We start from the raw sequence: 15,361 nt of genomic DNA, 5'->3' as shown, positions 1-15,361 counted from the left end.
CTACTTGCCTGTCAAGGGCCTTGTAGTGCATTTTCATATGTATTTTGTTATATTGCAAAACATTTGCTTATAATTACTGCTTGGGGCTCAGAGTAAGGCAGAAATATGCAAACTTGTAAAATTGCGGGGTTAGGTTAGAGACCTATTCAAAATAAACTTGAAATTGCATACACTTTAAATAAAACTCCTGAACACCTGCCTTTCAGAATCTTCCCCCTATTCATTTTTTTTCTCCCATTCCTGAAATCCCAAAGTCTGGCCTATATCACAGACAGTTTCCATCTCCCCAGATGATGGTAGAATTCATTTCCAGCTACAAATACATTCATTGTGTGAACTGTTACCACTGGGCCAGCTGAAGCTTAGGCATTTATCTAATAAAAGCAAGGTAATAGCTGAAATGGAAATGGCCCATTTTCACATCGGACTGAAAGACCTAGTGAATATCCCTGGAGAGGTGCTTAAAATGGATCCAAATGGCAGCTCCCTCTAGAAATCTCTTCACTTTCCCATTACTAACCCAATTTGACATTTAATTTAAAAATTATCAGACTCATCTCCCAGCTCGTCCATATTTGGCATAATAAAGTTTTCAATTATCTAAATGCAAAAATATAGTGATTTGTTCAAAGACAGAACACTAATTAAAAATGGAGGTAATGGCCGAGGTTTGTATATAAAATGCTTCTAAAGCTAACACAATACTGACCGTATTCAATTGGATATAAGCAGCAATTCAGTTTGCATTTCAAAATAAATATATTAAGATCATATTATAAAGCACCAATATAAACTAACAAGTTATCTTTTAAGCACAAATCTTTTGATATCATAATATGTAATTTGTTTTCAAGGCCCCACATAATATTTAATCTTCAGCCTATCAATCCTGCCCAAAGACTATAACCATTTCTGTATTGGGTGAATATAGAGCAATTTTCTCCAATACAGTCTTGCAAAGTTTTGCACATCCTGGGAATTATTTTTTAAAATAAAAACAAACAAACCAAATAGCCAGGATCTCAAGAGCTTTCATATGCAATACTAAAGTTCATGTTTTGACAAATTCAGGTAAATCCACATGAAATTTCAACCTTCTCAAATGAAATGTAATGAGATCCAGGCTTGTAAGAATTGGCAATCTCATAAATTGTGAGAGGGATGAAGACCCAACTGTTCAAGATTATTTCCATGGTTCCTGGCACCAGACAGAGTCGCTAACTCCTGGCTTTGAACTAGTTTTATTCAGCCAATACAGATGCTCAGATCTGTACTGCAGCAAGTAAAAAAGAATTGCAGAATAAAAACATGAACTTCACAAGGCATCCTTATGGCTGCTAAATGATTTAGGGTTCCTGCTCTTGAAGTAGTTGATTTGCCAGCAATGTCAGTGAGCTTACCAGAGCTTTGCTTATGAACTTCAGAGATAAAGTTCAAAGTAGTGATAATTCAAAGAACAGTAATATCTATACTCCAATATTTCAGACAGGAAAATAGGGACATGTTTAGAAAGCCCTTAAACCACTGCAAATGTCTAACCAATTTTAGCTTTTCTTGAAAAAGATAAGCAGGGTCTAATCTAATTACTACTTAGAAGAGAGGCCAATAAACTTTCCAGATTATAAACTGGTCTGGAAAGGTGGGAAGGCAGGGGAAGAATTTATATTTTGGCCAAGAAAACAATATACAGTACATTATAGTCATGAGGAATTGGAGCATATTAACAATGGAACGTTTCATAAATTCTTCTCAAATATTTTTTAAATCCAGGTATAAACCAAATAGAAGCAGATTACCAGAATGCTGTATTACTGCTGCCTTCTGACTAGTGAACATACGTATTTTTTACAGTCTCAGTCTAGTAAACAAATTAAAACTGTATTACAAAAATACTAAAAAGCATCAAAATATCCATCCACTATTTTTCCTGGTTGGGGGAGGGAAAGGATAAAGGGAAAAACAAAAGCCCTACAAAAATTGTTGCTTAATCAACACACATGTGCAAAAAAAGTTGAATGACACATTTAGGATTGAAGTTGCAATCTTTTAAACATTTGTATGGAATTAAATTCCATTAAACCTTGGGACTGTCATTAAATAACATTAGGATCAGGCTATCAACCAATCTAGTGTGATATCAGTATTGTTGGATTGGGTTCTACTATATCAGCCCATGTTCAGTGGGCAAATACTTATAAAAGTCTACAGAGTCAAAATGTAAACAGTATAATATCCATAAAATACAAAATTTAAAAAGCTGTATAGTGTAGTTTTTAACCTTTTAGCTATTTTCTTCCTATCATATCTAGATGTGTGCCCATTTGTAGATACTGAGCAAACTAAGAGATTATAACTTGAATTGTTTGACTCCAATACAAGGATTTCAAGGGCTATGGTGGTGCAGTGGTTAGAATGCAGTATTGCAGGCTAACTCTGCCCATTGCCAGAAGTTCGATCCTGACTGGCTCAAGGTTGACTCAGCCTTCTATTTAAGCATATCAGGAATACTTCCTAAATTTCAGGTTATATTTTCTTTAATGTCCTTTTTACATCATTGATATTGCACCTCAGATTTGCAACAGTGTCAGGTTAAGGGATGGAGCAGAATTTCATTGATTTGTGCAGTTGTGAGGGCACTGAGATATATTCAAGGTGTCAGTTTCTGAAGAAAAATGTTAAACATTGGATAATAGCCAATAACCATTACATTTCTCCTTTTCTTTAGCTAACAAGGATATAGCAGATCTTTAATTTATACTTGGCAATAGCCCAAATAATGGAAAAATATCATTCCTAGAGGGTACTTACCAGGGAGATCCTGGAACAGGAGTAGAAGCAACAGGCTTGTTGCCATTTGAACTGTTTTCATCATCTGGGAGTAGTTTTAAAGAATGAGTCTTCAGGAAAAAAAAACCAGATTAATCAGCCAAGGACATTATTATACTACACATTTTATTTATGTTCTAACAAGCATATTATTTGTTATATTACACTTTTCCTCAATGAGGTAAAGGTATTACACATAATATTATTTCATAGAACTAGTTCACAGTTAATTTTATATCTGATCACAGGATTATGGGAATTGGGTTTCATCAACACATGGATGAGTTTTGCATTGGCCATTCCTGAATAATAAGACAGAGAAGTCTGACTGACTAAAAGATAACTGCTTGGTGCATACCCTCCTCCTCCTATTTTCCCCACAACAACAACAACCCTGTGAGGTGGATTGGGTTGAGAAACAGTGAATGGTCCAAAATCGTCCAGCTGGGTTTCATGGCTAAAGAGGGACTAGAACTCACAACCTCCCTCTTTTTAGTCTGACACCCTAATCAGTAAACCAAACTGGATCTCTGGATATATGGCTCAGTTTTGCGGAGCTTATCGATCAGTGCAGTTTTCATAATTTACATTTTGCCCATCATCTCAATAATGATAGTTACAGATTCTAGGGATTTTAGAAGATGAAGCAAAGCAGGAGGATAGAGAAACAAACTCTTGAATATGCCGATTTGGGGGGGATATACCTTGCAGGAGAAATTTATGGACAAAATCAATGTCTTTCTCAACTCAGAATTAAACAATAGGAAACTAACCTTCTCATTTTTATTTTCTGTTGGCTTATTCTTCATTTCAGTATGTAAAATTAGGGTTGGCGGGCAGGATGTCCTGTCTGGTTCTTTCCCTTTATCTGCAATTACAAAACAAATCGATAACCTATCTTCTATCTCATTTGGAGGATCTTTAAATCTGAGATTAAAAAAAAGCAGAAACCCTCATTTAGAAAGATATGTTCTTTTTCCAAAATCAGTACATGTACTATAATTCAAAATTAGATTTTCAGTAACTTCAAAGCTTATTATTAAATGATTTGTTAATCATCACTGACAATAATGAATTATGCTATGTGTATTGATAAAAAGGGAATTGAAAAATTCAGTCTAAACCAGTGTTTCTCAAACTAGGTGACTTTAAGGCGTGTGGGCTTAAACTTGTTAAAATCAAATACTGGTTTTGAAGTTGCTATGTTGACTTTTACTGAATGAAAACAACCCATTTTTCTAAAAGAATCTACAAAATCATTTGAGTATTTATTTTTTTGTTCCCCTTCTCCCCACTACACACACACACACACACACACACAAACAAACAGTACATTAAACTCTGTTCTCTTTACTTTGCCAATGGTTTTCTGGACAGATCTCTGATTTCATAGAAAGAATGGCTGAGGGCTCTGTTGCCTGACTGATATATCAGCTGTGCACACAGAAACGAAATCCCATTCATAATTTTGAAAATTCAAGTGCAAATAAAAAGATACAAGTAACATAGCCTTAGGCTAGTTAATTTCATTTTAACTCCACAAACAGATCCATTCTGGGATGAGATAATTGTCAGAAAGTTGGCAGGCAGACACTTTTGCAAAATGGAGGGCATTGCCCCAATGATCAGAAAATAAACTTGAATTTCTTCCTAATCTTTCTAAAAATAAATAAGCCTCAGAAAACCAAACATATCCATGTCAAGAGCTTTAATCAGACTGATTTTAAAACCCTTGCAGCTAATGTGTCATTAATCCACCAGGAAGAGATAGCATGTGAATTTTAAAAAGCTTAATTTTTTAACTTTTTGTATCCAGTTTTAAAACTTATCTAAAGTATTTATTGCATAGCAAATAGCTAAATAATGGGAAGACAGTGTTTCACAAAATGCAGGTCTCCATAATTTGTATTGCTGATTTCATCTAACCAGGGTTAGCCTAAAAAGTTCTCCAAAGTGACTTTACTCCAAGAAAACTGAAGGGCAGTTCCACAGTCATCAATGAAAGGCTGTGTATGATTACCTGGATGCTTCCCCAGACACCTCTCCAGATGCTAGTTCAGAGGAGGATGAGCCAGTCATGGGCAGGTTAGGAGGGGAGGCAGCTGAGAGTTACGAGCCAGGAGTGGAAGGGAGGAGCACAGGGGGAGCAATCAGATCAGCAGCTGGCTAAGTTAGAGACAGAAGAGGCGCAGCTGCAGCTGGTCAGTGGAATGCCTCCTTCCTACCCAACTTGATGGCATGTAGGCAGTGGTGGGATTCAAATACCTGAACAACCAGTTCTCTATGTGGATGGAGGCCTGGGTGTCCGAGGCCTAGAATGGACTTCCAGTAGTGGCATCCACGCACTTCCAGTGGGCCATTCTAGGCCTGGGAGGCCTCCTTCAGGCCTCCCAGGCCTAGAATGGACTTCCAGAAGCAGTGTGCATTCAGCCGGTTCTCCAAACTCAACAAAATTTAGCTACCTGTTCTACCGAACTGGTGTGAACCGGCTGAATCCCATTACTGCATGTAGGGCTGAGAGGAGGCAGGCACAACAAATATCAGCCAGGCTACTTGCCAGGAGGCAGCCTTGCCTGTCTTGATGGGCTGCATTAGGAAGCAGTTATTTAGCTCAGCAAGGAGAGTAAAACAATGCTGGGAACAACGTGTTTGTTTCCTTGCTGTGTATTCTTCAGCTGTCATGATTCTTGCCTTCAATTTTGGATCGTGCCTTTTGAATTCTGGACTTGCCTTGTGGACTTGCCTTTGCCTTGTAGACTCGCCTTTTCCATGAGACCTGCCTTTGCCTCAGGTAGTTGCCTTATCTTTGCACTGTGGACTAGTGCTGGCTTCTTTTGTGTAGCCTGTTGAACTCATTGGGGGTGGGCTGGTGCTGGCAAAGGGAATTACTGGGGAATATTAATTCAGGCTTGGAAGCCTCAATAAAGACTCTTAACACCTGTTGTGTGTGTGTGTGTGTGTGTGTGTGTGTGTGTGTGTGTGTGTGTGTGTGAGAGAGAGAGAGAGAGAGAGAGAGAGAGAGAGAGAGAGAGAGAGAGACCAGGCTGTTTTCTGCTCTGGTGTGAGTTACTATAAGGTTCTCACTCTTGTAAGTTACTCATATTGGAGTAACAGGTAAATCAATGCATAGGAGGGGGAGGCGTGAGAGATATTTCATTTGTTTTCTCTATTCCCTCTCTTCACACAGTTTCACAATGTTCAAATGGTATTTAGAATAATGGGTTCCTTCACAGATACATTTAATGTAAGTATTAGCAAATATACTGCATGTCATGTTGCATGTAGTCTTTATGACTCCTAAGCATGAAGACATTCCAGCTCACAGGAATGATTTATTAAAAAAAAAAGTCCAAAATCATATGAGATTTCAGTATTCATGCTTTAAAGGCCACAAGGATATGAGAATTACGAAAGATGTGGCAAACCCTTGAGACTTTGGCCACTTTTTATTTTATTTTTGTGGTGTTTAATGTTTAAGCTTTATTTGTCAGAAACAGAATTCAAGAGCACAGAAGAGACTTATGTACATAACAATGCTTCCTCCTGAATAATGAACCTATGGTGTGTTCAATGAAGAAGAGATAATGTCATTTCTCCTTCTTTTGAAGAAATAGAAAAGTTGCTGAACCTATTTGGTGCTAATTCTAAACCTAGGAGTTTTGTCTGTGTTAAAATGACAGGAAACATTTTCACTTTTGTTTGGAAGTGGTTTCAGGGGCTGCAAATGGAGACCCAAAAACATACCTTCATACAAAAATTCTAACTAAGCCATCCTTAGAAGAGAGAACAAAATTGTGAAATAAACCAACCTATTTTGAATTATGAACTATGTGAATGCACAAAACTGGCCATGTAGGTCTTTCGAAAAGATCATAAGCAAACAGACCACTTCTGTTTAGTTGCACACCCTTGACATTTTCATCTGCATTTTGGTTAAAGTCCCTGATATTTTATTTCTCTTATCGAAGATTGCAGGAGCAACTAATGTGTTGTTTACAAAATACAGTGTCTGACTGATGAACATTTTTGAATAATAGGTTCTTAATATGCCTGCTGGAAAGTGAATTTGGGAGACAATGGGAAAGCTAGATTTGTTTTGATTTGTAGGAAATATTCCTTTAACATCATTGATTTTGCAACAGTTATAGAGATGTGCAAAGCAATCTGCATGCCCAGGACTTTTTGCAAACATAATTGGCTCTGATGTTTTGCCTGTTCTAGAAAAGCTAAGCCTATTCAATTACTCTCCAAGGGCTTGAGCAGCAGAACACTTTGACATCCCTAAGTATTCCTCATTTTGTGATCTTCCACTAACTCTCATGATTTTGTCATCAAATAAATTCCAGCTCGAAAACAGCACAAAACACCAGGCAATCAAAATTCATTTGGGGTTATGAAGTCTTGTTTTATTTAATATAAACAGTGCAAAAACAGAAAATGGATTTGTAAAAGCAAAGTTCATTACTGAGATAAAACTGACTGAAAAATATATTCACTTGTATAGATCCATTCTATTCATGTTTATTCAGAGGAAATTTTTAGTAATTTCAGTAGGATTTATTGCTATTATTAAGTCTTAGGACTGAAAAATGTATTTTGTTCTTTTAAAGATAACCATGAATTTAGGACGGAAACAAATTTAAGGTATTGATCAATTACATGGATATAAGCTAAGGAACTGGATCCAATCTGGGACAGTCACCAGGTCCAGAGGTTCAGTCTTCGAAGCTTTTATATTCATGCTGGAGCCCTTCCACCGGGAACTTCTCTCTAGCAGAATATTCTGGTCCCGGTGACCAACACAGATTGGATCCTGCAACATTATCCTCAGAAACATATACTGTTGTTTACATCTTATGGTTTATGATTGTATCTTGTGATTTATGATCCATGACTTATCACTTTGTTGTTTGTATGCACACTGAGAGCTTATGCACCGGAGACAAATTCCTCATGTGTCCAATCACACTTGGCCAATAAAGAATTCTATTCTATTCTATTCTATTCTATTCTATTCTATTCTATTCTATTCTATTCTATTCTTAAGCTAAAGAACCAGTTATGCTGATGAAGGATATATAGGGCAGGAGCAATTTGATTTCGAGATTCTAAGAATTTTAAAACTTCTTGCCTAACTTAAAATTTGCTGGAACCTATAAAAGTGTAGTTTAAAGCTTAGGTTTATGAAGGAACCATCTTATTCTGCTCCAATGATTCCAAACTCCAAGGAACCAGTATGCCACTGGTAGTATTCTCAGCAGGAATCCATGAAATGACAACCAAGATAAATCATGACCAGAATTCTCGGAGTAAGATAGAATGGTTCAGTTATTGATAAATTCTTATTGAAGAATGTACTAATAGGACAGATTTAAACTAATTCACATCCACTAGAATATTGCAGATGAAAAAATTCATACCTCATTTTTTTTAAAAGTTAGTCTTTTTTAAATACATTTTAGATGTATTAAACAATTATATTTAGTTGGGCAACCTTGATACAGATTTCATAATAGCTAGATTGTTGCTATAAAGGTGATCTAGGAAGATGGCTTTAAAATCCATTGCTAATCATTGGTTGTTTTTCGGGAAGGGGAGGCTCTATTCACACACACACACACACACACACACACACAGAGAGAGAGAGAGACTCTCTCTCTCTCTCTCTCTCTCTCTCTCTCTCTCTCTCTCTCTCTCTCTCTCTCTCTCTCTTGACGTCATTATAACTCTTAAAACCTAGGAATCTTACTCTATCTTTTCTTTCTTGTCCGGTAAAGATCACAAGAACCGGTTTAGAAGTTGTCGTTATTTTGATATTTCTGTTATTTTAGAGACTGGTACATCTTAGGATTGCAAACAAGAAAAATAATATTGAGATATGAAGTAAATGCTGAATTAAAAGAATCCTCTAACTATGGTTATAGAATAATAAGAGCTTTTAAATAATTTATAAGGAAATTCAGGAGTGAATATAAAACATACTTTCCAATAAATAATGATCATCTCAGCCAGTATACCACAAAAACAGTCATTTCAGTAATTATTAGATGAAATATAAGAACAGAGTACTATAAATTATTCCCATTAAAAGGTATAATACAATCAAAATATTCTAAATCACAGTAAATAAAATATTGGCAACAATCAGTTTTATGCATTATCCAAGGAGTAATCCAGTTAGATCAGTGGTTCTCAACCTGTGGGTCAGGACCCCATTTGGGGTCGATCGACCATTTCACGGGGGTCGCCAAGCAAGGCTGTCTGCCATTTTTTTTGTCCGCCATTTTTTTGTTCGCCAATTTTTTTCCCCTTTTCCGGCGGGTGCCTTACCTTCCTTGGGCTGGGCCAGCTGGTGGTCGGCCTGCTCCGTCTCTGCCGCTTGCCAGCTACGCCTCGGCCGGCGCAGGGGGCGGAACCACACATGTGCGGTGCTCACAGGCAGGGAAAGTCCTCGACTTACGACCGGTTTGGTAGTCCTCGACTTACGGCCGGTTTAGTCCTCGACTTACGACCGGTTTAGTCCTTGACTTACGACCGGTTGGGGTCGCGGCATTAAAAAGGTTGAGAACCACTGAGTTAGATATTCATTCTTACAATATCAATAAGGCTTATAAACATATTTGTATCTTAATTGTCATGTTTTTGCAAAAGTATTCAAAAGCATCTCTTTTTTCCAGTTGGGAAGTAGACTTGGAGCATTTTAGTTATTCATAAATATTGATTTGTGGGCCCTTAAAGCATGAAATGTCTCAGATGACAGGTAGAACCAAACTACTAAAAAATGAATGGCGGTTGATTGAAAAGCTTCTTTCCTGTTAAAAAAGAAAGCATCATAACCCAGCACATTTTCCTCTAGTTGTTGCTGATAAAAAAACAAGTTGTGATTAATGGCAGAATTCAGGGGCAATCGTGGATGCAAGAGACAATGATATACAGATTACAAACAATAAATCAATAGATCCCTTTTGGGGAAAAAGATGTCGCATACGGTGAATCTAGGGTGCCTGTATTTCTGTTACTGGATTTCTGCACGACCACCCAATGCTATTGAAATAAATGATTCACCTTCATCCCAAGCGGTTGATCTTTATTTGGGCAAAAATCTAGAGATATCTGCTTTACTCATTCAGCTTGATTATGATTAAAAGACTCAGAAAGTTCTCATAAAATAAAGCATATGGAAGGGGAATAATGTACCCCAAGTTATAGTAAAGAACTTAATTCTAAATTGTTCCCATTTTGATTACAGGTTGAATACGAAAATTACACATTGAATTTGAATGGTTTTGTTCTTATGGCTATAATTTTTCCAGAACTAAATAGAGACTTGTGAAAAGCACCTATTTGCATGCAAAAGATTGAGATTTAACCTCTGGCATCTCTAGATAGGTCTTCAAAATCTCCCATTTGAAATCCTGTTGCCAATACATGTCAGTAATACCAAGCTATGTGGACATTTTTTAGTAAATAGTGAAGTTGCATTTCCCCTTCTTTATGCAAGCTGACTTTAAGTGAAATTAAAGGCAGTCAACATATAAATGTTCCCCACTCTCTTAATAATTTCCCACTTCGATCAAATGTTGCTGCTTGGGATCTAACTCATGGAGGCTCTAGATGTTATCCCAAGGTCTGAGTGTGGAGATTGTGCATTCCAAGTATCTACAGTATGTGTGTACCACTCTCTAAATGCGTATGGAGTGATGTGAATTTATTGATGCTTATACCTACTGTCACCTTATTTTCTTATTGATTCCCCCACTCGCCCATTTCCTCCTATCCATCATGCCAAGTTAGGAAAAAGATGAAAAAGTGCTAAGAGGAGAGTTGGTAAGAATATAAATATTTTTTTTTTAAATCTACCATGGCTATCTACTGGCCTGGTTTTGCAAGATCTGTCACAATGGATTTCATCACCGTATAGATGACAGTTTTGAATGGCATTTGGTATTTATTCCTCTCCGTTTAACAATCTCCATCTGGACACACATATAAACTGTGAGAGTGATGTATCTGAAAAGGAATATACTTCTGAGATGGTTGTACTTTCCAAATAGAATAGTTATTTTTTTTAACAAATAGAGGAACTTTTTAAAAATGCTTCATTGGGGAAATTTATATGAGGTAGAATATTAGGCAAAAAAGTTTCTTGTGGACTTTTTATTAACAGCCATGCCATTAGCTAAAGTTTCATAGTATAGGTTTAGGAAAACAAGCAAGTGTTTAATTGTTTTTTAATGGACATTTTAAAAAAATCAGTGTAATAATGGATGGGAATTCTTCCCATTTAACATTGGTAGTAGAGTAGATTGCATTTCTGTCCATCTATATTCCTAAAAGGACAAGGAATCACTGGTCAGTTCAAAAAAAGAAATGGCAGCAATTCATATAATTGAGAACATATGTAATGTAGGGCAACAGAGATAGGAAATAACTAGAGGAAAGGGACTACCCATCAGATACAGATAGTCCTCAAGTTATGACCACAATTGAGGCCAAAATTTATGTTGCTAAGTGAAACATTTGTTAAGTGAGTTTTGCCCCATTTTATGAATTTTTCTTTGCCACAAACTTAATTTGTTAAGTTAGTAACATGGTCGTTAAGTGAATCTGGTTTCCCCATTGACTTTGCTTGTCAGAAGGTGACAAAAGGGGATCACATAAACCCGGGACATGGCGACCGCCATATATATGAACCAATTGCCAGGCATCTGAATTTTGATCATGTGACCATGGAGATACTGCAACAGTCATAAGTGTGAAAAACGGTCAAAAGTCACTTTTTTCAGTGCTGTTGTAACTTTGAACGGTCACTAAATGAACTGTTGAAAGTCAAGGATTATCTGTAATTGGCAACCCCGTTTTTATTTAATTCTCCAGTTAGGGAGAATTACATGAGCTTCTAATGGATTTCTAATGGATTCAATTATTTTTTTACAGTAAGCAGATCGTATCTGTAGAAAAACACACATATACCAACTGATATACATTTTAGGTTTTGAGAGTAAGTTTGTCTAATTATTTTTACTTAAAACATTTATATAACCAACTAAAGTCACATTGTTTGAATTGGATAACCATACAAAGGTTTTAAATAAATAAAAATATAATCTCCAATTTGTCCCTGTTGCACAGCTTCTGTATATACAGGTAATCCTTGACTTATGACCATTTGTTTAGCAACCAGGACACCTCACAATCCCTGAGACACCCCATGCTCTGCACATAATGACTGTAGTGGGGAGAGCCGGGATTGCATGGGGTGCCTTGTTCAACGACAGGAACAACTTAATGACTGTAATTCAGGACTCAGTTGCAGTTATAAGTCAAGGACTACCTGTATTAGAGAAGCTTCTTTGGACTTATCAAGGGAGGCACTTCCCATACACCAATCTGTTCTTTCTAGGTTGCAGACATACACATTCAGTCATAGTTGCTATGGACTCAAGCAGATAACAGTAGACAAGATTGTAAATCAAGGTCTGCGCAAAGGGAGCTTGCCTGAATAAATCTGATTGAAGTCTAGGATGCCATAGAGTGATCCAATTTTGTTCCAGAAGTTAGAGCAACAAGTTGAATTGTCTGCCAATCCAATAGTCAATGGTTCATGAACACAGGAACAAGAATCACAAACTGGAATTTCCAATACATAAATCTGCCTGCACACAGCTGGCTGCAATTATTCAGGCTGTGCCCTTTGCCTAATGAGAAGCCTCATTGACTGGCATTGCTCTGCTTGCCACTGCATGTATCAAAGTCTGATGCTGATGTTCCTCATCATCTGACTGCTCCAGCTGATTAGGAGATGCCTATGAGTGCTTGGCCTTCTCTGATGAATCGTGGCTTGAAAATTCCTGAGGTGACTATCCACAGACTGAGCTGAAGCAACATTGTCAGTATCAGAGTTTAAAACTGAATCCTGGCCCCCGACACACACCCATTGGAGAATGGAATACAGGCTTTTTTCTAACTGGAAGATCTCACGGAGATGTCCGTTTCCTGTACCTATCATCTGGAAAGCAGTACTGGTCCAAACCATCACATTCCCAAGACTCAGAATTCAGATTACTCCCCAAGACCATTATAGAGCTGAACTGGAAATGGCCATTGGGAACAAGCCAGATGTGTTGGGCTGTTGAATCTGAGAAAGGCATTCTCTTCAGAAATAATTCTACAATTATTGCTGTGAGAAACAGGCCTAACAAGATCTCAATCACTGCTCACAACAGCAATAACACATTCCTTCTTCCTGCTTATTTTTGGACTCCATCCTTTTCTTTCTACTCATCCATCTTGCCTCTGTCCAGATAATCAGTCCACAAAAGCTAACCAGAAAACTCTGGGTGTGATTATATTGGCTGGAGGAAAGGCTGAAATGCAAAGGGTCTGTAGATAGCTCTACTGAAGGATAAGCAGTGATGGATAGAAAAACAGTCATGTGAGAACATACAATTGTCTGTATGTCATGTGAGATGCTATCAAAGCTGCTCAAAATGCATCTATGGTTCAGTTTCTTCCTGATAATATCCCCTTCAAATCTGAATCACCATCATAAAATTCCAAAATTTAAATAACATAAATCCANAAAAAAAAAAACCCTTATTCCACAATGATCTAAGAAATCACAAAAAATGTCTTTCTCAGGTTCTACAAAATGTACCCAAATATCAAAGATACAGCAAAGATCTAGCAAAGGAAATAAAGTATATTTGGTTCCTATAAAGTGATCATGATTTTCAGACTGGAATTCTAATTAACAATTAAACTCAATCTCACCCAATTTGAACCATAAATGTAAAAATGTCAAAGCTTTATCTCTAAAGCATGTATTTCTACTACATTAGCCCACATGCTAACAATATTGTGGTCATAGTTTCTCTAGCAAAATAATTTCTGTTTTGTCAACCTGCAAACATCTGCAGTAGCCGGTGGAAAAAACTTAACCTGAAGACTTGGGCACAGGATTAGGTAAGGTATTTATTAACGAGGTGCAGCTGCAAAATATGCAAACAGAATCAGATGTCCTTATTGTTTAAGTCTAAAAAGGTAGGCTCTTTTACATTCCCAATGCATTATTTCAGCTGATATGCTGATATTCTTGATTGAAACAGGTGTAGCTTTTTAACAAAGCAAAAGGTGGAGGGTATCTTAGGATGCATAAGAAATTGAATGTGGTAGATTCCAATCTAAACTGAAAAGGAGGAAGAGCAACAGACAGCATCCAAAAAGACTGAAATTTAGACTCTGCTAAATCCAATCATTAATTAATCTCATCCAAAACTGAGTTATCCAGGAGATTTTGCTCTTCCAAATTCTGCATCAGAGTTAAAACAATTGTAATGAGTGAAAACAGACTAAAGAGTGTACTGAAAAACATGAATGAAAACTGTGGAACAGAACAAACTAATCTATACATCAATACACCATAAACTACCTGTGAATAGAGAACTGGTATACAAAGTTGATACCAATATAAGCAAAGTGTTTGTAGGGATCTTTATGCATTCATAAATTTATGTGGAACAGGAATACGGGAAACACTGAAAAATTGCATCAAATAATATTTGGCTAAGAGTTACAGTTTCTTAGAATAAGAGTTATTTACTAGGAGGAAAATAAAATAGGCTACTGATTTGATATTTCATTAAGCTTGTTGATCTCGAATGTGAGTTTGAACAATGCCTTTGTCTTATTTTCTTCTACTATTGCTTTGATCTAAACAATGTTATATAATAGCAATAGCATATATACCGCTTCACAGTGCTTTACAGTTCTCTCTAAGCGGTTTGCAGAGTCAGCATATTGCCCCCAACAATTTTATCGGTCCTCATTTTTCCGACCTCGGAAGGATGGAAGGCTGAGTCAACCTTGAGCAGTGAAATTATATAATAAACGTGTTCACAAGACAAACTGAAAACCCAGGGCTTTTTTTGTCATAGAACACCCAGAACAGAGTTCCGGCACCTTTTTGGGATGGAACCTTGTAGGGTAGGCAAGGTGGGTTGTATGACATGTGTGAGTTACGGCTCCTTTTTTTTTTTTTTTTTTTTTTTTACAAAAAAAGCACTGTGAAAACCAGTTTAGTGAAGTATGTTGGGTAAACCCATATTTTAGCCTAGTATATTGCACAACAAAGTCTATCTGTCTACTTAATTTATGCTTTAGTGTATCACTTTACAGAACTGGGCAAATTGAGCAAAGCATGATCAGGCCAACATCAATGTATCATATGAACATACTCAAGACAATGCTACCAACTTTTATATTAGGTGATACTGGTTTCTTGACTATATGCTTTTTCCCAGGTTTTGACCAAAATGCACCAAAATAAGTGCATTAAGCCTCGTAAGCTGTCCTAAAGTTGTCCACAGGTGGCAAAATATTTTAACCTACACGAAAGTGTTTTAAGTTACTACCTATGGAAGCCTTTGATTGCTGAAGATTGAAAAGGACATTTCTGTAAAAGGACATTTTAGTGGAGATGCGATTTCTATAATACTTATGATTTAATAAATAGAGGTATTCCTTTGCAGCTGAC

The 15,361-nt window shown here is 36.9% G+C and overlaps 1 protein-coding gene across 1 annotated transcript in view; it reads right to left on the bottom strand.

Annotated features, from left to right (window-relative positions):
• Positions 1 to 15,361, bottom strand: part of TCERG1L (transcription elongation regulator 1 like) — a 60,627-nt gene that overhangs the window by 42,787 nt on the left and 2,479 nt on the right. Inside the window, exons 3-4 of the mRNA XM_029283364.1 lie at positions 3,600 to 3,694; positions 2,809 to 2,897 (exon numbers count right to left, since the gene is read on the bottom strand). Coding sequence (XP_029139197.1) covers positions 2,809 to 2,897; positions 3,600 to 3,694 — 184 coding nt within the window. The remainder of the gene's footprint in view (positions 1 to 2,808; positions 2,898 to 3,599; positions 3,695 to 15,361) is intronic.

The sequence above is a fragment of the Protobothrops mucrosquamatus genome, unplaced genomic scaffold (genome assembly GCF_001527695.2).
Source record: "Protobothrops mucrosquamatus isolate PMUCROS unplaced genomic scaffold, P.Mucros_1.0 scaffold62, whole genome shotgun sequence".
Classification (NCBI taxonomy): domain Eukaryota; kingdom Metazoa; phylum Chordata; class Lepidosauria; order Squamata; family Viperidae; genus Protobothrops; species Protobothrops mucrosquamatus.
Note: the sequence above shows the minus strand (reverse complement) of the source record. Positions and strands in the feature narration are given on the sequence as shown.